Source organism: Coregonus clupeaformis, chromosome 15 (assembly GCF_020615455.1).
Source record: "Coregonus clupeaformis isolate EN_2021a chromosome 15, ASM2061545v1, whole genome shotgun sequence".
Taxonomy (NCBI): Eukaryota; Metazoa; Chordata; class Actinopteri; order Salmoniformes; family Salmonidae; genus Coregonus; species Coregonus clupeaformis.
In genome coordinates, this window is record NC_059206.1 from 8,233,365 (window position 1) to 8,256,891 (window position 23,527).

Genomic DNA, 23,527 nt, shown 5'->3' on the forward strand with positions numbered 1-23,527 from the left:
AATTTGTAAGTGGCTCTGGATAAGAGCGTCTGCTAAATGACGTAAATGTAAATGTTAATTTTTCTAGGACCTCACAGGGATCACAAGCACTTCCAGTGTCATGTGGAGAGCACTAAGTCCTACTTTACTTTACCTCTGCTTTTTAGATTTTACATAAAGGGCGCTATAGTGATGAACACGCACGCACGCACGCACGCACGCACACACAGACACAGTGTAAGTCGCTCTGGAAAAGAACATCTGCTAAATGACTAAAATGTAAACATAACCCTAAACCTAACCCCTAAACCTAAAATAGCCTTTTTCCTCGTGGGGACCGGAAAAATGTCCCCAATTTTTCTTGTTTTACTATCCTTGTGAGGTCTTCTGGTTCCCACAAGGACAGTAAAACCAAAAACACACACACAAAAATTCCCTCCTGCTCCAACAGTGAGAGGAGTGAAAGTGACAGCTGGATGGAGGTGGAACGGCACAGTGGGCCTCCGTGTTATAGTTAATATAGGTGACATGAAAATCAGCCCCTGGGTAGCCACTCAGCCCCGCTAGTGGCTGCAGCATTACCTGGGAACAGGAGGGGGATGGGGAGAGCAAGAGGCGCACCGGAGAGCACCGTAGAGCACCGGAGAGCACCGTAGAGCACCGGAGAGCACCGGAGAGCACCGGAGAGCACCGGAGAGCATTGGAGAGCACCGGAGAGCACTGTAGAGCACCGGAGAGCACCGGAGAGCACCGGAGAGCATCGGAAGCTACATAAAGGCATTAGCTGTGTTATGTTTTTAGTTTAGTTGGTCACAATGTTCTGTGTTTCAATAGGGCCATCTGTGGTTAGGATAATAATTTATTTGGCCAAAACAATTTGCTATCTAGAACCAAAAAAGGGTTATTCGGCTGTCCCCATAGAAGAACCCATTTTGGTTTTAGGTAGATCCATTTTGGGTTCCATGTAGAATCCTTTCCACAGAGGGTTCAACATGGAACCAAAAAGGGTTCTACCTGGAACCAAAAAGGTTTCTCCTATGGGGACAGCCGTAGAACCCTTTTGGAAACCTTTTTTTTTAAAGAGTGTATGGACTGTGAAACCAACCTTTACACCTTCTGAAATACAGCTCCTCACACGTCTACTGCTTGTGAATTGAGATTAAATAAAAAGGAGTGTTAGTGGTCAGCTGTCAGTGCGTTTCATGGATGAGGTGGTGAAATCAGTTGATGTGAAAGCAATACGCAGGGTTTTGCGCGGCGGTTGTTTGTCTCGGCTTGGATGGGACTGCGGCGCGGTCAATGGAGCGCTGAGATATTGCTCACCGTGGCGACGCAGCTTTCGGGAGCGCGACCTGCCGTCGTCAAGCCTCCTCGGATCAGTGGCACCGGCACACACACACTTCACACACTCAACGTCAACACACAAAAAAAAATGCGAGCTCACCGTTTGTGAGGCTGTGCTCAGAAGGTGTGTGTGTCTTGCCCTGGAGTCAACATGGTTGAATTGTTACAAAAGGAATGGAGCTTAGTTTGAGCTACCGTCCACCAAGCTTTTCCCACTGTCTGAAAGAAATGACAAATGACCTTGCTAATAACAATTGTTTCCAGCTGTGCCTCCAGGTCCTACACAAGAAAAAAGGTTATGAAAAGGTTCTATCGCTTGTTTCATATATGGCACCCCTAATGTTCTAAATATTATTTTCTGTAAAAAAGGGTTCATTGGGGCTCTATATAGAATCCTTAGGAATGCCAAATGTGAAGCAGGCGAAAGTTTTTTTCTAAGAGTGTATCATAAATAAATAAAATAAAATTGTATTTGTCACTGTCACGCCCTGACTCAGAGGACGCTTATATGTTGAGTCAGGGTGTGTATATTCCTTGTTGTGATTTTCTATGTTGTATTTTCTATGTTTAGGTCTAGTATGTCTAGATCTATGTTGGCCGGTGTGGTTCCCAATCAGAGGCAGCTGTCGCTCGTTGTCTCTGATTGGGGACCATACTTAGGCAGCCTATTGGCACTAGTGGGTTGTGGGATCTTGTTCCGTGTTGAAGGTATGTTGTTTGTGTACCTTGGACTTCACGTTTCCTTTAGTTTGTTGTTTTGTCGTTGTTTATTCGGTTCAAATAAACATGTATGCATATCACGCTGCGCCTTGGTCTGACCCGTCAATAAACGAACGTGACAGTCACATGCTTCGTAAACAACAGGTGTAGACTAACAGTGAAATGCTTACTTACGGGCCCTTCCCAAGAATGCAGAGAGTAATAACACAAAGAATAAATTCACAATGAGTAATGATAACTTGGCTATATACACGGGGTACCAGTACTGAGTCGATGTGCAGGGGTACCAGTACTGAGTCAATGTGCAGGGGTACCAGTACTGAGTCAATGTGCAGGAGTACCAGTACTGAGACGATGTGCAGGGGTACCAGTACTGAGTCAATGTGCAGGGGTACCAGTACTGAGACGATGTGCAGGGGTACCAGTACTGAGGTAGATATGTGTGGGGTACGAGATAACGGAGGTAGATATGTGCGGGGTACGAGGTAACGGAGGTAGATATGTGCAGGGGTACGAGGTAACGGAGGTAGATATGTGCATATATAGCCTCGTTATTGTTTTATTGTGTTACTATGTTCTTTTTATCTATAGTATTTGTTCATTTTCTTACTTTTTTAATTGCATTGTTGGGAAAGGGCTCGTAAGTAAGCATTTCACGGTAAAGTCAACACTTGTATTCATCGCATGTGTTTTATTTGATAGGTAGGGATAAAGTGACTAGGCAACAGGATAGATAATAAACAGTAGCAGCAGTGTATGCAAATGTGTCAATGCAGATAGTCCGGGTAGCTATTGGTTAAATATTTAACTAACTACTTAGCAGCCTTATGACTTGGGGGTAGAAGCTGTTTAGGGTCCTGTTGGTTCCAGCCTTGGTGCATCGTCACCGCTTGCCGTTTGGTAGCAGAGAAACAGTCTATGACTTGGGTGGCTGGAGTCTTTGACCATTTTTAAGGCCTTCCTCTGACACCGCCTGGTATAGAGGTCCTGGATGGCAGGGAACTTGGCCCCAGTGATGTACTGGGCCGTACACACTACCCTCTGTAGCGCCTTGCGGTTGGATGCCGAGCAGTTGCCATACCAAGCGGTGATGCAGCCAGTCAAGATGCTCTCAGCTGTATAACTTTTTGAGGATCTGAGGGCCCATGCTGAATCTCTTCAGCCGCCTGAGGGGGAAGAGGCGTTGTCGTGCCCTCTTCACAACTGTGTTGGTGTGTGTGGACCATGATAATATGTCCTTAGCGATGTGGACACCGAGGAACTGGAAGCTCTTGACCCGCTCCGTCGCAACACTCCGTCTCTTTAAGTGGTGTGTGTAAATGTGTTAGTTTGTGTGTGTGTCCTTGCGTGAGTGTGCATGTGTATGTGTGTGTGTAACATTTATTCCTATTCATCACAGAAGTCAAGCCATGGCCTTTTCAAACCTGTGTAGGTCCTTATTCCTATTGAAACTGTTTTTCCCTTGTGGTTGGCCCTACCCCGACAGATTGACCCTTACCTCTGGTCTTGTTTCTGAGCTCTGCCTCAAGGCATGAAGACTGCTCTGTGGAGTCATTAGCATCTGTGGAAAGATTCTCTATAATGGGGAAAGAAAAAGGAGGACAGAAAGGGAAGGGTTGCAGTAACAAAGCCAAAGTCTAAATTAGCTATATTTGAACAATGTCCTGCCATAATGAAACACACAATATTATGCCTACATCAGGGGTTGCCAACCCTTCTCCTGGGATGACTATTGACTATAATAAACTGGGTTGTTCAAGCCCTAAATGCTGATTGGCTGACAGCTGTGCTATATCAGACTGTATACCACGTGTATGACAAAACATTTATTTTTACTGCTCTAATTACGTTGGTAACCAGTTTATAATAGCAATAAGGCACCTCTGGGATTTGTGGTTTATGGGCAATGAACCATGGCTAAAGGCTGTATCCAGGCACTCCGTGTTGCATCGTGCTTAAGAACAACCCTTAGCCATGGTATATTGGCCATATACCACACCCCCTCTGGCCTTTTTGCTTAATTATACCGCAGCATTGTTGAATACTCGTTTTTGATTGGCTAGAGAGGCATTCTAGAATGGACATTAAAACCAGATAACTGGACAATTGGAAAATATATCTGGACAGTTAGAAAAGATATCGGGACACATTGCAATCATGACGCAAATGGCCTACACTTGCAGACCATACTTGCTATAAAGTTACAGAAAGCTAAACCAACAACTACACAAACTGAAATTGGATACATTGTAAACGCAGGTCCAACAAGGGAAAATCATAGCTAGCTAGCATTGATTTGTTTTTGCAGAGACATATTTTTTGGAGCATCTGAAGACCTAATGTGGTGCGTGATTAAACATTATTTTCTCCTGTCCCCTCTGCCACTAAAGATGTCATCCTCCCACGTTTCTAGTTTGACCAGCTGTTTTCAGCAACTGATATTTTTTAATTCGGTTGTCATATTGGCAGGTGTGCTAGCAACAAACTATTTAGCTAGTTTCTAGCCTAGTGTTCGATATGCAATGCGACTTCCTCGTAATTAACAGTCAGTGTTGACGAGTGTCCTGACGAGAAGGCTAACTTTTCTAGCTATGCCAGGCAAAAAATCGGGCATTTTCAGCTCATTGTTATGGATGTGTACAAACGAATGTCAATAGAAAACAGCTACTTTGCTGTTAATTCTGTCTGCAGAGGTCGTGACTGTGTTAGCCGTAGTTAGCTAGCAAGGGATAAGAACGTTGACACTGAGCATAGCAACGGAACATGAAGGGACGAACGACTGGGTCTCGCCCGTAAATATCGAACTAATCGAACAAAAAACGACTGGGTCACCTCTCTAGTATCCAAAAGATGAGAATGTATGAATTATCTTATATAAATGAAAATATCAACGGAGAAAAAAAGTTTTTCTACCAGTAAATGTGACCACCAATGCTCACACATAACCAGTAATGCTTAATAGTGACCACCAGTGTTGTTGTGGTATTCACTCCCTATACTTTCAATGTATTTATCCGCAAAAGGTGGGTAAACCCTTACATTTACCCTCCACTACACCACTGAGCACTAATGCTAACGTGTGACCACTAATGCTAACGAGTCACCACTCTTTGACTGAGTTGACTGATCGTTTGACCCTCTGTGTGACCTTCTTCCTGGCAGGTCTCAGTATCCGGGGTGCTCAGGAGCAGGACCCTCCGGACCCCCAGCTCATGAGGCTGGACAACATGTTGCTGGCCGAGGGTGTGTCCGGGCCCGAGAAAGGGGGTGGATCTGCTGCGGCCGCGGCAGCAGCTGCTGCGGCGGGGGGCGGAGCCGACAACTCCATTGAACATTCGGACTACAGGGCCAAGCTGACGCAAATCCGACAGATTTACCACACAGAGCTGGAGAAATATGAGCAGGTGAGACACACTGACTTCCTGGTCATACTGACCATTACATTGTTCAGGATATATGGCTGCATGATACTTTAATAATAACAATAATAATATATGTCATTTAGCAGACGCTTTTATCCAAAGTGACTAACAGTCATGTGTGCATACATTTGACATACGGATGATCCCGGGGTTACCATACGTAAAAATGTATGCGCACATGACTGTAAGTCGCTTTGGATAAAAGCGTCTGCTAAATGGCATATTATTATTATTATTATTATTATTATTATTACTTTGTTGTAACTACACAGTCACATTTCTTATGTGAGATCCAACCAGCAGGCATGAGGTTCCTGGTTCCTGTTTACATTTAACGGGACACATACCATGTAGTTGGTTTACATTACATTTATTTGTTCTTAACTACACAGTAACTACAGTGTTTGGTAAATTGATATGAAAAGTTTGTGGTCATAAAGCACATCCTTGAAAACCTTAGGTGCTGGTACGAAGTATACTAAAACGGAACAGAGAGGCTCCCAATTACCAGCTTTATTGACAACGTTTCCATCCAACATGGATCTTCGTCAGGTCAAGCAGACTGAGTGATCACAACCCCAAATATACACACATTTCATCCCACTTGATCATTACGCACACAATGCACGTAAATTATTGTGGCCATCTTCCCTTTATCAATCATTCAGGAGTTACAGAGGATCTACCTCTTGCACATACAGTGGGGAAAAAATGATTTAGTCAGCCACCAATTGTGCAAGTTCTCCCACTTAAAAAGATGAGAGAGGCCTGTAATTTTCATCATAGGTACACGTCAACTATGACAGACAAAATGAGAAGAAAAAAATCCAGAAAATCACATTGTAGGATTTTTAATGAATTTATTTGCAAATTATGGTGGAAAATAAGTATTTGGTCAATAACAAAAGTTTCTCAATACTTTGTTATATACCCTTTGTTGGCAATGACACAGGTCAAACATTTTCTGTAAGTCTTCACAAGGTTTTCACACACTGTTGCTGGTATTTTGGCCCATTCCTCCATGCAGATCTCCTCTAGAGCAGTGATGTTTTGGGGCTGTCGCTGGGCAACACAGACTTTCAACTCCTTCCAAAGATTTTCTATGGGGTTGAGATCTGGAGACTGGCTAGGCCACTCCAGGACCTTGAAATGCTTCTTACGAAGCCACTCCTTCGTTGCCCGGGCGGTGTGTTTGGGATCATTGTCATGCTGAAAGACCCAGCCACGTTTCATCTTCAATGCCCTTGCTGATGGAAGGAGGTTTTCACTCAAAATCTCACGATACATGGCCCCATTCATTCTTTCCTTTACACGGATCAGTCGTCCTGGTCCCTTTGCAGAAAAACAGCCCCAAAGCATGATGTTTCCACCCCCATGCTTCACAGTAGGTATGGTGTTCTTTGGATGCAACTCAGCATTCTTTGTCCTCCAAACACGACGAGTTGAGTTTTTACCAAAAAGTTCTATTTTGGTTTCATCTGACCATATGACATTCTCCCAATCCTCTTCTGGATCATCCAAATGCACTCTAGCAAACTTCAGACGGGCCTGGACATGTACTGGTTTAAGCAGGGGGACACGTCTGGCACTGCAGGATTTGAGTCCCTGGCGGCGTAGTGTGTTACTGATGGTAGGCTTTGTTACTTTGGTCCCAGCTCTCTGCAGGTCATTCACTAGGTCCCCCCGTGTGGTTCTGAGATTTTTGCTCACCGTTCTTGTGATCATTTTGACCCCACGGGGTGAGATCTTACGTGGAGCCCCAGATCGAGGGAGATTATCAGTGGCCTTGTATGTCTTCCATTTCCTAATAATTGCTCCCACAGTTGATTTCTTCAAACCAAACTGCTTACCTATTTCAGATTCAGTCTTCCTAGCCTGGTACAGGTCTACAATTTTGTTTCTGGTGTCCTTTGACAGCTCTTTGGTCTTGGCCATAGTGGAGTTTGGAGTGTGACTGTTTGAGGTTGTGGACAGGTGTCTTTTATACTGATAACAAGTTCAAACAGGTGCCATTAATACAGGTAACGAGTGGAGGACAGAGGAGCCTCTTAAAGAAGAAGTTTCAGGTCTGTGAGAGCCAGAAATCTTACTTGTTTGTAGGTGACCAAATACTTATTTTCCACCATAATTTGCAAATAAATTCATCAAAAATCCTACAATGTGATTTTCTGGAAAAAAAATTCTCAATTTGTCTGTCATAGTTGACGTGTACCTATGATGAAAATTACAGGCCTCTCTCATCTTTTTAAGTGGGAGAACTTGCACAATTGGTGGCTGACTAAATACTTTTTTCCCCCACTGTAGATAGAGGTGAAGTAGAGAGTATTAGCATGGAAATCAGTCGGGAAAAACTAAACTCTTGATTCTAATCAAACACACTCATGCCTGTCATGCAAATGAGGTGGAGGAAGGTAACACAGACCTCTACTAAGAGTGTCTTGCTTCGTGGTGCGTCCAGACTTCTAATTAGCCAAATGTAAACACTTAACAAGTTTTACTTAGCAACTTAATGAGGGCAAGCGTTTCCTAAATAAACTAATTATAAAGAAGCTTCAGGTTTACTAGAAAGAAGATGTCGTTTATTGTCTGTAAGTTGCATGCCTGACACTACGTAGCTTTCATGGATGGTGAAGATGTAGTAATCACACACACACACACACACACACACACACACACACACCACACACGCCACACACACACGAATTAATTAATTATCTACCGGTAATTAAATACAATTCCATTCAGTGATGTAAGTGTTCCTATTCTGACACTTATGGGGGAACTTACTAACTGTGACTATAGCACCCACATGGTTTCCAGTCCTGGTTACTGTTGGGCTGACCTTCCTACAATATCCCTCCCCTCCCTCAGGCGTGTAATGAGTTCACCACCCATGTGATGAACCTGCTGAGGGAGCAGAGTCGCACACGGCCCATCTCTCCCAAGGAGATAGAGCGCATGGTGGGGATCATCCACCGTAAGTTCAGCTCCATCCAGATGCAGCTCAAACAGAGCACCTGTGAAGCCGTCATGATCCTACGCTCCAGATTCCTTGATGCCAGGTGTGTGTGTGTGTGTGTGTGTGTGTGTGTATATGATGATGTGCATTAAGACTGGTTATCTAAGTGTGTTCGTGTGTAATTGACATCTAAAACACCTCTCTATTCTGGAGCGTGTGTTAGTTTAACATAAATGGGGAACAACTGTTAAGCCACTCACTCACCATCACTGGAGAGGGGTGAAATGAGAACCCATCTAGACAGTCTAAAGCCTTTTGTACGACCAGGAGATGGTTGGTGAGAACTGTGGGATATTCCTGTTTATAACAGTCAATCGTCTAGAGGTGGAAGGCTTGCGTAATGTTGGGCTAACGCAAATCGGCAGAAGCGCACTTGTCAGTGAGAAGTCTGGGAGATTTTGAGGAAGTGGCACATGCCTGGTTTGTACTGTTTCCTGTAATATACTTGGAATGATGTCTGTCCTGTGCTCATTTGAAATGGGTCTTATGACCTCAGAAGGCCAGGTAGACTAGAAGGAGCTATTAGTCCAGTTAGAGTAGATTGATGCACATGAGTCAGTTATGACATCAGCGGGTCTATTCAATGTATTTCATATTCATTGCCCTCTCTCTCTCTCTCTCTCTCTCTCTCTCTCTCTCTCTCTCTCTCTCTCTCTCTCTCTCTGTCTCTCTCTCTCTCTCTCTCTCTCTCTCTCCTCTCTCTGTCTCTCTCTCTCTCTCTCTCTCTCTCTCTCTCTCTCTCTCTCTCTCTCTCTGTGTGTCTCTCTGTCTCTCTCTCTCTATCTCTCCCTCCTTCTCTCTCTCTCTCTCTCTCTCTCTCTCTCTCTCTCTCTCTCTCTCTCTCTCTCTCTCTCTCTCTCTCTCTCTCTCTCTCTCTGTGTCTCTCTGTCTCTCTCTCTCTCTCTCTCTCTCTCTGTGTCTCTCTCTCTCTCTCTCTCTCTCTCTCTCTCTCTCTCTCTCTCTCTCTCTCTGTGTCTCTCTGTGTCTCTCTGTCTCTCTCTCTCTCTCTCTCTCTCTGTGTCTCTCTGTCTCTCTCTCTCTCTCTCTCTCTCTCTCTCTCTCTCTCTCTCTCTCTGTGTCTCTCTGTCTCTCTCTGTCTCTCTGTCTCTCTCTATCTTTCTCTCTCTCTTTCTCTTTCCTTTTCGCCCATCTCAGACGGAAAAGGCGGAACTTCAGCAAGCAGGCCACGGAGATCCTGAACGAGTACTTCTACTCACACCTCAGCAACCCTTACCCTAGCGAGGAGGCCAAAGAGGAACTAGCTAAAAAGTGTAGCATCACTGTGTCCCAGGTGAGTGACTCCTCCCTCCTCCTTCTCTCCATCCGTCTACAAACACATTGTGGCTAGTGGGAAGAAAAGAAGGCCAACCCATAGAGTCTTAGTTCATCGAGCTGAGAGATAAAGTACAGCTTGTCTAGTGTTGCCAGTAACACTATTCTGTGATCTAATTTTGAGTACCAGTGAATTGTATATACATTTGAGGGCTCCTGATTGGCTGAAGGTTGTGGCTACCAGGAAGTGACATCAACATGCATTGTTTTACAGTTGGCTGTAGATTCCTTCCCAATGTGCATGTCGTCCACCCCCCCCATCATTCCCACCTGCCACGTGTGTTGTGTGTGTGTTGTGTGTGTGTGTGTGTTGTGTGTGTCGTCTCGGTCTGTCAGATCTGCTCAGCCTTGTGACACTGTGACAGCGGTGAAAGGGAACTGGAGCGTGTGATGCTGGACGGAGCGTTCGGTCGCTGCGCTAGGCAAGCGCTACGTGCTAACACGCAAAAAAAAAGTGACCTGCATAGGCCATGCGTAGGTGGTCACCATTCCTCAAACCCCTACTCCAACACAACTAGATGTTACCTTCTTATCTAGGCAATTATATTTTCTTGAACGGAAATCCGTATTTTACCCCGAGCATGCTTCCTTGTCCCAATGCCCCCCCCCCCTCCTATGTTCCAAACAACCCCATCAACGTCTACTTATCTAGTTACAGTTATGTGAGAAACTACTCTCAAACTTTTAATTAACAGTGTTCCTCAGCTAAGATTTCTAGTGGTTCTGTTTTCTTGGTCCCAAAAAAAGATAAGCGACCATCCCAGTTTGCGCCACAAAAAAAACAAAAAAACGTCCTTTTGAAATTTGGGTCAGTAGAAGTAATTGGTGCCTTCCAGCGAAAATTAAACCACCCACCCCCCCCCCCCGCCATTTTATTTTCTCCGTGTTGTTAACCCGTAAAGCATCTGATGTGAAATGTTGTCTCTGTTGTGTTGGGGGAGGGGGTGTGGACTGAGTGTGGAGTCATATGCTGTAAAAAGGACATTCTTTTCTGCCTTCAGGGCGTGGGAACCACCATCACAGTGTCACAGGTATGTTACGATCTCTCTCCTCACCTCCTGTTGTCGTATATCTACCATGTTCTATGATGATGATAATAGACGTGTTCAATACAGTGGGCACGCTGCTATTCACATGGGACAAGATATACAGTATAGAAAAAAAACAGAAACATCCACACAACATTTAAACATCCACACAACCACATACATGCACGACGCACAGTCTTCCATGACAGTTGCATGCAGTTTTACACAGACTACAGAACTGACTACAGAACAGACTACAGAACAGACGACAGAACTACAGAACTGGCCCTGGCTCCCTTCGTATGGAAGAAGAACGGGCACCATCGATACCATACGTCACTACACATATTGTATACAGGTAGTGCGATGAAATCCCCTCACCTGTAGCCTGCGGGCCAGATCTCCACTACCAACCTTTTGGCTATCTTACTTTACAGCTTAGTTTGAGTTAGTGGGAGTCTCTGAAGTAGACATTATCCATTAGGTTGTATGAATATCTCAGACAGAACATCAATCTATCGTGGTTGAGAAGGGGGAGTCTATTGGCTTGGGGTGAGGAGGAGGAGCGGAGGAGAGGAGATGCTAGTGAATTATTGAGCGCAACTGTTTGGTTTCTCTCTCTGGTGAGTTGGGGAGAGAGGCTGGAGTTGTCAGGTCCCGGTATGGAGCAATACGTCTCAGATTCCCTCTTTCTGAGCTCTCTCTGTTATACTATCTCTCTCTCTCTCTTTCTTTCTTTCTTTCTTTCTTTCTTTCTTTCTTTCTTTCTTTCTTTCTTTCTTTCTTTCTTTCTTTCTTTCTTTCTTTCTTTCTTTCTTTCTTTCTTTCTTTCTCTCTCTCTCTCTCTCTCTGTCTCTCTTTCTCTCTCTCTCTCTCTCTTTCTTTCTTTCTTTCTTTCTTTCTTTCTTTCTTTCTTTCTTTCTTTCTTTCTTTCTTTCTTTCTTTCTTTCTTTCTTTCTTTCTCTCTCTCTCTCTCCATCGTTCTCCTTCCCTCTCTCTCAGAGGTCAGATGACTTCCTCTGTTAATCTGTCTCTCAGAGACTCTGTTTTATGCTAGGGAGACTGTCTCTCAGAGACTCTGTTTTATGCTAGGGAGACTAGTGGTTAGAGACTCTGTTTTATGCTAGGGAGACTAGTGGTTAGAGACTCTGTTTTATGCTAGGGAGACTAGTGGTTAGAGAGGTGAGCCAGCAACCTGAGGGTTGCCAATTCGAATCCCAGGTCTGACGGGAAAATAATCTGATGGGAAGCGAGCTGGTAATGCCATTGCCTGCCATTGTGCCCTTGAGCACGGCACTTAACCCCCGACAACAACTGTTCCACGGGCGCCCAGTGTAGCAGTCCCCTGCTCCAACCTCTCCAACCTCTATATGTATGTAACAGTCCCCTGCTCCAACCTCTCCAACCTCAATATGTATGTAACAGTCCCCTGCTCCAACCTCTCCAACCTCTATTGTATGTAACAGTCCCCTGCTCCAACCTCTCCAACCTCAATATGTATGTAACAGTCCCCTGCTCCAACCTCTCCAACCTCTGTATGTATGTAACGGTCCCCTGCTCCAACCTCTCCAACCTCTATTGTATGTAACAGTCCCCTGCTCCAACCTCTCCAACCTCTATATGTATGTAACAGTCCCCTGCTCCAACCTCTCCAACCTCAATATGTATGTAACAGTCCCCTGCTCCAACCTCTCCAACCTCTGTATGTATGTAACAGTCCCCTGCTCCAACCTCTCCAACCTCAATATGTATGTAACAGACCCCTGCTCCAACCTCTCCAACCTCAATATGTATGTAACAGTCCCCTGCTTCAACCTCTCCAACCTCTATATGTATGTAACAGTGGGGAAAAAAGTATTTAGTCAGCCACCAATTGTGCAAGTTCTCCCACTTAAAAAGATGAGAGAGGCCTGTAATTTTCATCATAGGTACACGTCAACTATGACAGACAAAATGAGAAATAAAAATCCAGAAAATCACATTGTAGGATGTTTAATGAATTTATTTGCAAATTATGGTGGAAAATAAGTATTTGGTCAATAACAAAAGTTTCTCAATACTTTGTTATATACCCTTTGTTGGCAATGACACAGGTCAAACGTTTTCTGTAAGTCTTCACAAGGTTTTCACACACTGTTGCTGGTATTTTGACCCATTCCTCCATGCAGATCTCCTCTAGAGCAGTGATGTTTTGGGGCTGTCGCTGGGCAACACAGACTTTCAACTCCCTCCAAAGATTTTCTATGGGGTTGAGATCTGGAGACTGGCTAGGCCACTCCAGGACCTTGAAATGCTTCTTACGAAGCCACTCCTTCATTGCCCGGGCGGTGTGTTTGGGATCATAGTCATGCTGAAAGACCCAGCCACGTTTAATCTTCAATGCCCTTGCTGATGGAAGGAGGTTTTCACTCAATGCTTCACAGTAGGTATGGTGGTCTTTGGATGCAACTCAGCATTTTTTGTCCTCCAAACACGACGAGTTGAGTTTTTACCAAAAAGTTATATTTTGGTTTCATCTGACCATATGACATTCTCCCAATCCTCTTCTGGATCATCCAAATGCACTCTAGCAAACTTCAGACGGGCCTGGACATGTACTGGCTTAAGCAGGGGGACACGTCTGGCACTGCAGGATTTGAGTCCCTGGTGGCGTAGTGTGTTACTGATGGTAGGCTTTGTTACTTTGGTCCCAGCTCTCTGCAGGTCATTCACTAGGTCCCCCTGTGTGGTTCTGGGATTTTTGCTCACCGTTCTTGTGATCATTTTGACCCCACGGGGTGAGATCTTGCGTGGAGCCCCAGATCGAGGGAGATTATCAGTGGTCTTGTATGTCTTCCATTTCCCAATAATTGCTCCCACAGTTGATTTCTTCAAACCAAGCTGCTTACCTATTGCAGATTCAGTCTTCCCAGCCTGGTGCAGGTCTACAATTTTGTTTCTGGTGTCCTTTGACAGCTCTTTGGTCTTGGCCATAGTGGAGTTTGGAGTGTGAATGTTTGAGGTTGTGGACAGGTGTCTTTTATACTGATAACAAGTTCAAACAGGTGCCATTAATACAGGTAACGAGTGGAGGACAGAGGAGCCTCTTAAAGAAGAAGTTACAGGTCTGTGAGAGCCAGACATTTTGCTTGTTTGTAGGTGACCAAATATTTATTTTCCACCATAATTTGCAAATAAATTCATTAAAAAACCTACAATGTGATTTTCTGGAGAAAAAAAATCTCAATTTGTCTGTCATAGTTGACGTGTACCTATGATGAAAATTACAGGCCTCTCTCATCTTTTTAAGTGGGAGAACTTGCACAATTGGGTGCTGACTAAATATGTATGTAACAGCTCCAACCTCTCCAACCTCTATATGTATGTAACAGTCCCCTGCTCCAACCTCTCCAACCTCTATATGTATGTAACAGTCCCCTGCTCCAACCTCTATATGTATGTAACAGTCCCCTGCTCCAACCTCTATATGTATGTAACAGTCCCCTGCTCCAACCTCTATATGTATGTAACAGTCCCCTGCTCCAACCTCTATATGTATGAAACAGTCCCCTGCTCCAACCTCTATATGTATATAACAGTCCCCTGCTCCCACCTCTATATGTATGTAACAGTCCCCTGCTCCAACCTCTCCAACCTCTATATGTATGTAACAGTCCATTGCTTCAACCTCTATATGTATGAAACAGTCCCCTGCTCCAACCTCTATATGTATGTAACAGTCCCCTGCTCCAACCTCTCCAACCTCTATATGTATGTAACAGTCCCCTGCTCCAACCTCTCCAACCTCTATATGTATGTAACAGTCCCCTGCTCCAACCTCTATATTTATGTAACAGTCCCCTGCTCCAACCTCTATATGTATGTAACAGTCCCCTGCTCCAACCTCTATATGTATGTAACAGTCCCCTGCTCCCACCTCTATATGTATGTAACAGTCCCCTGCTCCAACCTCTATATGTATGTAACAGTCCCCTGCTCCCACCTCTATATGTATGTAACAGTCCCCTGCTCCAACCTCTATATGTATGTAACAGTCCCCTGCTCCAACCTCTATATGTATGTAACAGTCCCCTGCTCCAACCTCTCCAACCTCTATATGTATGTAACAGTCCCCTGCTCCAACCTCTATATGTATGTAACAGTCCCCTGCTCCAACCTCTATATGTATGAAACAGTCCCCTGCTCCAACCTCTATATGTATATAACAGTCCCCTGCTCCCACCTCTATATGTATGTAACAGTCCCCTGCTCCAACCTCTCCAACCTCTATATGTATGTAACAGTCCATTGCTTCAACCTCTATATGTATGAAACAGTCCCCTGCTCCAACCTCTATATGTATGTAACAGTCCCCTGCTCCAACCTCTCCAACCTCTATATGTATGTAACAGTCCCCTGCTCCAACCTCTCCAACCTCTATATGTATGTAACAGTCCCCTGCTCCAACCTCTATATTTATGTAACAGTCCCCTGCTCCAACCTCTATATGTATGTAACAGTCCCCTGCTCCAACCTCTATATGTATGTAACAGTCCCCTGCTCCAACCTCTATATGTATGTAACAGTCCCCTGCTCCCACCTCTATATGTATGTAACAGTCCCCTGCTCCAACCTCTATATGTATGTAACAGTCCCCTGCTCCAACCTCTATATGTATGTAACAGTCCCCTGCTCCAACCTCTCCAACCTCTATATGTATGTAACAGTCCCCTGCTCCAACCTCTATATGTATGTAACAGTCCCCTGCTCCAACCTCTATATGTATGTAACAGTCCCCTGCTCCAACCTCTATATGTATGTAACAGTCCCCTGCTCCAACCTCTATATGTATGTAACAGTCCCCTGCTCCAACCTCTATATGTATGTAACAGTCCCCTGCTTCAACCTCTATATGTATGTAACAGTCCCCTGCTCCAACCTCTCCAACCTCTATATGTATGTAACAGTCCCCTGCTTCAACCTTTCCAACCTCTATATGTATGTAACAGTCCCCTGCTCCAACCTCTATATGTATGTAACAGTCCCCTGCTCCAACCTCTATATGTATGTAACAGTCCCCTGCTCCAACCTCTATATGTATGTAACAGTCCCCTGCTCCAACCTCTATATGTATGTAACAGTCCCCTGCTTCAACCTTTCCAACCTCTGTATTTATGGTTGTCTTTGGGAGGTTGGGATAAAGCAGAAGTCACATTTCAGTTGGACCTTGTGTCTTCTCTGTCTTCACTGTTCCTTTCTTGTGCAATTCATTCATCTTTGCTGGCATCTCACTGGCATCTCTACCGGCCTCTCTGTGTCTTCCATCCTCTCCCTATTCTTCTTCTAGCTGTTGAACCAGTAGCCTAGCCCAATGCGTGTCCCAGAAGTAGCAATATAGTTTGGTCACTTATTTTGAGAAATTAAATAATATATGTATTCGAGAAAAGAAGGACCTTGCTCTGGCCTGCTGGATATAAAATAGGCTACAGTGTTCACAGAGTCAACTGGCGGGGAAGTTAGAACGGCGAGAGCTCCTCTGGTGTGATGTGATCACATCGGCTGGTGTTAAAAATGCAATAAACGGGAATCCTCTGTTCTCCTCGCACCCAGTGTTTATGTTTACAATGACATGTATTACGTCTAATTTGCATAAACATTGTGATTGGGCGATAGCTGTGAAGGTTACTGAATCAGGATCAAATCCTCTGATCTCCTCGAGCTGATTTAATGATAGAATGTTCATATTTGAAGATTGCCGAAAGGCTAGTCTCGTTGGCAAATGACAGGACTGGCTAGGAGTGGAATGTAATGGCTGAACAGAGACAGCAACCAGGCTACAATAGACAGGCCTATCCTGAGAATCTTTAGAAAATGAGACAGGGTAACAACCCTAGAAATACAATTCATTCTATTTCTATGGTAACAACATTGACATTAGACAGTAGCTTAGTCATAAATATTATTCTCCTGGATAGAATAATCATCACACTCTTTGGTGACAGCTGTAGAGAGCTTGGTGATGGACTGCATCTAACAGTTGGCTGGCCAATGTTCAACTCACTGTGTCACAACATCCACATGACAGTCCTGATTGGTCCTTGCAGACTCTGGGACCGGAATAGGAGCGACTCTCATCCACAATGCTTTATTTATTTATTTAATTTTGAGTTGAAATCATGACTGGCCGAAACGTCATGACTTTAACTCAGAATTAGGTCAATAAAACATCAAGATTTTAATTGTGAGCAAGAGTCGCTCTTTTTACTTCAGAATGCTCCTATGATTTTTGGTTGCACCTCGTCTCACGTTGGTTGAGGTCCTTCTACTCCTCCCCAGGGGCGGGGACAACCTGAAGTGATGTTATTTCAAAATTGTGGACAATGTCTGACTCACTACATAATTTTCCACTTTATCTCTCTCTCATCCTTTCCTCTCTCTCTCTCTCTATATATATATATATATATTCCCTTTCCTGGAACTTGCCGATGTCCTACTCAGGTGTCCAATTGGTTCGGCAACAAGAGGATCCGGTACAAGAAGAACATCGGCAAGTTCCAGGAGGAGGCTAACCTCTATGCAGCCAAGACAGCGGTGACGGCAACCCATGCAGTGGCAGCAGCCATCCACAACAGCCAGGCCAACTCACCCACCACGCCCAACTCTGGTAGGCACACTTGGTGGTAAGACCAGAGTCATATGTATATGTTACGGTAAATGTGTAAAAATGGGAAATCTATACATTTCCCGGTAACATATGTATGGATCTGGTTAGTAACAACAGAAGTGATGATTTCTGTTGCTATTAATACTTATTATTGTTCGTTTTTTTCCTCCTACTCTTGTAATTTATTCATTTTTCTTTTGTTATTTTGTTTTCACTGTTTAATTTATTAAACTTTCTAAGAAGTAATATTGTAGACGAGGGGTGTCAAACATACGGCCCATGGGATTCAAAAAAATTTATAATAATAATTCTATATACATTGAAATAACAAAACATCAATTGAAACTGTGTAGAAATGATATTGGACCTACATTTATAGTCTTTTCACTATGTCCAGGTTGCTAACAATCACCAAAATGAAAGTTAGACAGTCAAGGAGCATCAGAAATTCCCAAAACTATGGATAGAGGCAATGAAATATAAACAATTTTGAATGCGGCCCTCCAGACCTCTGTAAAGGCTGAATGCGGCCCTCCAGACCTCTGTAAAGGCTGAATGAGGCCCTCCAGACCTCTGTAAAGGCTGAATGAGGCCCTCCAGACCTCTGTAAAGGCTGAATGCGGCCCTCCAGACCTCTGTAAAGGCTGAATGAGGCCCTCCAGACCTCTGTAAAGGCTGAATGAGGCCCTCCAGACCTATGTAAAGGCTGAATGCGGCCCTCCAGACCTCTGTAAAGGCTGAATGAGGCCCTCCAGACCTCTGTAAAGGCTGAATGCGGCCCTCCAGACCTCTGTAAAGGCTGAATGCGGCCCTCCAGACCTCTGTAAAGGCTGAATGCGACCCTCCAGACCTCTGTAAAGGCTGAATGAGGCCCCCCAGACCTCTGTAAAGGCTGAATGAGGCCCTCCAGACCTCTGTAAAGGCTGAATGAGGCCCTCCAGACCTCTGTAAAGGCTGAATGAGGCCCCCCAGACCTCTGTAAAGGCTGAATGAGGCCCCCCATACCTCTGTAAAGGCTGAATGAGGCCCTCCAGACCTCTGTAAAGGCTGAATGAGGCCCTCCAGACCTATGTAAAGGCTGAATGCGGCCCTCCAGACCTCTGTAAAGGCTGAATGAGGCCCTCCAGACCTCTGTAAAGGCTGAATGCGGCCCTCCAGACCTCTGTAAAGGCTGAATGAGGCCCTCCAGACCTCTGTAAAGGCTGAATGAGGCCCTCCAGACCTCTGTAAAGGCTGAATGAGGCCCCCCAGACCTCTGTAAAGGCTGAATGAGGCCATCCAGACCTCTGTAAAGGCTGAATGAGGCCCTTCAGACCTCTGTAAAGGCTGAATGAGGCCCTCCAGACCTCTGTAAAGGCTGAATGAGGCCCCCCAGACCTCTGTAAAGGCTGAATGCGGCCCTCCAGACCTATGTAAAGGCTGAATGCGGCCCTCCAGACCTCTGTAAAGGCTGAATGAGGCCCTCCAGACCTCTGTAAAGGCTGAATGCGGCCCTCCAGACCTCTGTAAAGGCTGAATGAGGCCCTCCAGACCTCTGTAAAGGCTGAATGAGGCCCTCCAGACCTCTGTAAAGGCTGAATGAGGCCCCCCAGACCTCTGTAAAGGCTGAATGAGGCCCTCCAGACCTCTGTAAAGGCTGAATGAGGCCCTCCAGAGCTCTGTAAAGGCTGAATGAGGCCCTCCAGACCTCTGTAAAGGCTGAATGAGGCCCGCGGAGGCAGAATGAGTTTGACACCCCTGTGACTGTGGTACTGCTAGGGGTAGTTGGGTGGGTGGTTGCTAGGTGTAGTGGGGTGGGTGGTTGCTAGGGGTAGTTGGGTTGGTGGGTGGGAGGGAGGGACATCTGGGGTTGTTTGTTAAAATTGCAAATGACAATTAAAGATTGATCATAAAAAATCAACACAACGAATGATGATAATGGTCACGCTCTGACCTAAGGCCATTTTTCATCTTCATTTAATGTTCCATAGCAGTGCTTACAATTCCAATACAACTGCTGTAGGCAATGAGACTCGGGTGTTAATAAAGTCAAAGTGCATGATGGGAGGTTTTCAAGTCCCTTCCATTTTCTTTTATCCAGGCTTCCAGATGAAAGATGAGGAATTTCAACTGGACTCTGCTGAGAGCAAAAACTCCCTTTTAACCAACATGTTCACCGCCGGTACTGATACTCTTTCAGGAAACCTTTTATGTGTTGTGGTCATTCATCCCACCTAGAACCAGTCCTTCCATCGGTCCATTCTCACAGCCCCTACCCTCGTGGAAGCTTGTCTCCCTCTCCACCACCTCAACCTGAATTCAATTTGTGTTATTTAGGGTATGACTACACTAGGTCCTCTTTAGGTTGCTTCATTTAGGATATGAGTACACTAGGTCCTCTTTAGGTTGCTTCATTTAGGATATGACTACACTAGATCCTCTTTAGGTTACTTCATTTAGGATATGACTACACTAGGTCCTCTTTAGGTTGCTTCATTTAGGATATGACTACACTAGGTCCTCTTTAGGTTGCTTCATTTAGGATATGACTACACTAGGTCCTCTTTAGGTTGCTTCATTTAGGATATGACTACACTAGGTCCTCTTTAGGTTGCTTCATTTAGGATATGACTACACTAGGTCCTCTTTAGCTTGCTTCATTTAGGATGTGAGTATACTAGGTCCTCTTTAGGTTGCTTCATTTAGGATATGAGTACACTAGGTCCTCTTTAGGTTGCTTCATTTAGGATATGACTCCACTAGGTCCTCTTTAGCTTGCTTCATTTAGGATGTGACTACACTAGGTCCTCTTTAGGTTGCTTCATTTAGGATATGACTACACTAGGTCCTCTTTAGGTTGCTTCATTTAGGATATGACTCCACTAGGTCCTCTTTAGCTTGCTTCATTTAGGATGTGAGTATACTAGGTCCTCTTTAGGTTGCTTCATTTAGGATATGACTACACTAGGTCCTCTTTAGGTTGCTTCATTTAGGATATGACTACACTAGGTCCTCTTTAGGTTACTTCATTTAGGATATGACTATATTAGGTCCTCTTTAGGTTGCTTCATTTAGGATATGACTACACTAGTTCTTCTTTAGGTTGCTTCATTTAGGATATGACTACACTAGGTCCTCTTTAGGTTGCTTCATTTAGGATATGACTACACTAGGTCCTCTTTAGGTTGCTCCATTTAGGATATGAGTACACTAGGTCCTCTTTAGGTTGCTTCATTTAGGATGTGAGTATACTAGGTCCTCTTTAGGTTGCTTCATTTAGGATATGACTACACTAGGTCCTCTTTAGGTTGCTTCATTTAGGATATGACTACACTAGGTCCTCTTTAGGTTGCTTCATTTAGGATATGACTACACTAGGTCCTCTTTAGGTTGCTTCATTTAGGATATGAGTACACTAGGTCCTCTTTAGGTTGCTTCAATTAGGATATGACTACACTAGGTCCTCTTTAGGTTGCTTCATTTAGGATATGAGTACACTAGGTCCTCTTTAGGTTGCTCCATTTAGGATATGAGTACACTAGGTCCTCTTTAGGTTGCTTCATTTAGGATGTGTGTACACTAGGTCCTCTTTAGGTTGCTTCATTTAGGATATGAGTACACTAGGTCCTCTTAGGTTGCTGCATTTAGGATATGACTACACTAGCCCCTCTTTAGGTTGCTTCATTTAGGGATATGACTACACTAGGTCCTCTTTAGGTTGCTTCATTTAGGATATGACTACACTAGGTCCTCTTTAGGTTGCTTCATTTAGGATATGACTACACTAGGTCCTCTTTAGGTTGCTTCATTTAGGATATGACTACACTAGGTCCTCTTTAGGTTGCTTCATTTAGGATATGACTACACTAGGTCCTCTTTAGGTTGCTTCATTTAGGATATGACTACACTAGGTCCTCTTTAGGTTGCTTCATTTAGGATATGACTACACTAGGTCCTCTTTAGGTTGCTTCATTTAGGATATGACTATACCGGGTCCTCTTTAGGTTGCTTCATTTAGGATATGACTACACTAGGTCCTCTTTAGGTTGATTCATTTAGGATATGACTACACTAGGTCCTCTTTAGGTTGCTTCATTTAGGATATGACTACACTAGGTCCTCTTTAGGTTGCTTCATTTAGGATATGACTACACTAGGTCCTCTTTAGGTTGCTTCATTTAGGATATGACTACACTAGGTCCTCTTTAGGTTGCTTCATTTAGGATATGACTACACTAGGTCCTCTTTAGGTTGCTTCATTTAGGATATGACTACACTAGGTCCTCTTTAGGTTGCTTCATTTAGGATATGACTACACTAGGTCCTCTTTAGGTTACTTCATTTAGGATATGACTATATTAGGTCCTCTTTAGGTTGCTTCATTTAGGATATGACTACACTAGTTCTTCTTTAGGTTGCTTCATTTAGGATATGACTACACTAGGTCCTCTTTAGGTTGCTTCATTTAGGATATGACTACACTAGGTCCTCTTTTAGGTTGCTCCATTTAGGATATGAGTACACTAGGTCCTCTTTAGGTTGCTTCATTTAGGATGTGAGTATACTAGGTCCTCTTTAGGTTGCTTCATTTAGGATATGACTACACTAGGTCCTCTTTAGGTTGCTTCATTTAGGATATGACTACACTAGGTCCTCTTTAGGTTGCTTCATTTAGGATATGACTACACTAGGTCCTCTTTAGGTTGCTTCATTTAGGATATGAGTACACTAGGTCCTCTTTAGGTTGCTTCAATTAGGATATGACTACACTAGGTCCTCTTTAGGTTGCTTCATTTAGGATATGAGTACACTAGGTCCTCTTTAGGTTGCTCCATTTAGGATATGAGTACACTAGGTCCTCTTTAGGTTGCTTCATTTAGGATGTGTGTACACTAGGTCCTCTTTAGGTTGCTTCATTTAGGATATGAGTACACTAGGTCCTCTTAGGTTGCTGCATTTAGGATATGACTACACTAGCCCCTCTTTAGGTTGCTTCATTTAGGATATGACTACACTAGGTCCTCTTTAGGTTGCTTCATTTAGGATATGACTACACTAGGTCCTCTTTAGGTTGCTTCATTTAGGATATGACTACACTAGGTCCTCTTTAGGTTGCTTCATTTAGGATATGACTACACTAGGTCCTCTTTAGGTTGCTTCATTTAGGATATGACTACACTAGGTCCTCTTTAGGTTGCTTCATTTAGGATATGACTACACTAGGTCCTCTTTAGGTTGCTTCATTTAGGATATGACTACACTAGGTCCTCTTTAGGTTGCTTCATTTAGGATATGACTATACCGGGTCCTCTTTAGGTTGCTTCATTTAGGATATGACTACACTAGGTCCTCTTTAGGTTGATTCATTTAGGATATGACTACACTAGGTCCTCTTTAGGTTGCTTCATTTAGGATATGACTACACTAGGTCCTCTTTAGGTTGCTTCATTTAGGATATGACTACACTAGGTCCTCTTTAGGTTGCTTCATTTAGGATATGACTACACTAGGTCCTCTTTAGGTTGCTTCATTTAGGATATGACTACACTAGGTCCTCTTTAGGTTGCTTCATTTAGGATATGACTACACTAGTCCCTCTTTAGGTTGCTTCATTTAGGATATGACTACACTAGGTCCTCTTTAGGTTGCTCCATTTAGGATATGACTACACTAGGTCCTCTTTAGGTTGCTTTGATGGTTCATGGACATACAGTATCTAGACTTTCATCTCTCTTCCCTCGGTCCTTACTCTCTCTGTTTTCATCTCTCTTCCCTCGGTCCTTACTCTCTCTGTTTTCATCCCTCTTCCCTCGGTCCTTACTCTCTCTGTTTTCATCTCTCTTCCCTCGGTCCTTACTCTCTCTGTTTTCATCTCTCTTCCCTCGGTCCTTACTCTCTCTGTTTTCATCTCTCTTCCCTCGGTCCTTACTCTCTCTGTTTTCCTCTCTCTTCCCTCGGTCCTTACTCTCTCTGTTTTCATCTCTCTTCCCTCGGTCCTTACTCTCTCTGTTTTCATCTCTCTTCCCTCGGTCCTTACTCTCTCTGTTTTCATCTCTCTTCC

The 23,527-nt window shown here is 44.1% G+C and overlaps 1 protein-coding gene and 1 long non-coding RNA gene across 5 annotated transcripts in view; one reads left to right on the plus strand and one right to left on the minus strand.

Moving 5' to 3' along the window:
- The window catches only part of LOC121581927 (pre-B-cell leukemia transcription factor 3), a 116,578-nt gene that overhangs the window by 74,176 nt on the left and 18,875 nt on the right, over positions 1-23,527 (plus strand). For 2 of the 3 annotated variants that reach the window (XM_041897334.2, XM_041897336.2), the window contains exons 3-8: positions 5,206-5,447; positions 8,337-8,527; positions 9,640-9,775; positions 10,818-10,847; positions 17,322-17,487; positions 19,568-19,648. In XM_041897334.2, the coding sequence (XP_041753268.1) occupies positions 5,206-5,447; positions 8,337-8,527; positions 9,640-9,775; positions 10,818-10,847; positions 17,322-17,487; positions 19,568-19,648 (846 nt within the window). The remainder of the gene's footprint in view (positions 1-5,205; positions 5,448-8,336; positions 8,528-9,639; positions 9,776-10,817; positions 10,848-17,321; positions 17,488-19,567; positions 19,649-23,527) is intronic. The other variant, XM_041897335.2, reaches the window with a different exon arrangement.
- Positions 14,433-17,315, minus strand: LOC121581929. Of its 2 annotated transcripts, none has more exons than XR_006003292.2 (3): positions 15,946-17,315; positions 15,067-15,207; positions 14,433-14,577 (listed from the first exon to the last, which is right to left on the minus strand). It is a non-coding gene; the product is annotated as an uncharacterized LOC121581929 (long non-coding RNA). The 2 variants fall into 2 exon arrangements; XR_006003293.1 differs by lacking the exon at positions 15,946-17,315 and adding an exon at positions 15,598-15,610.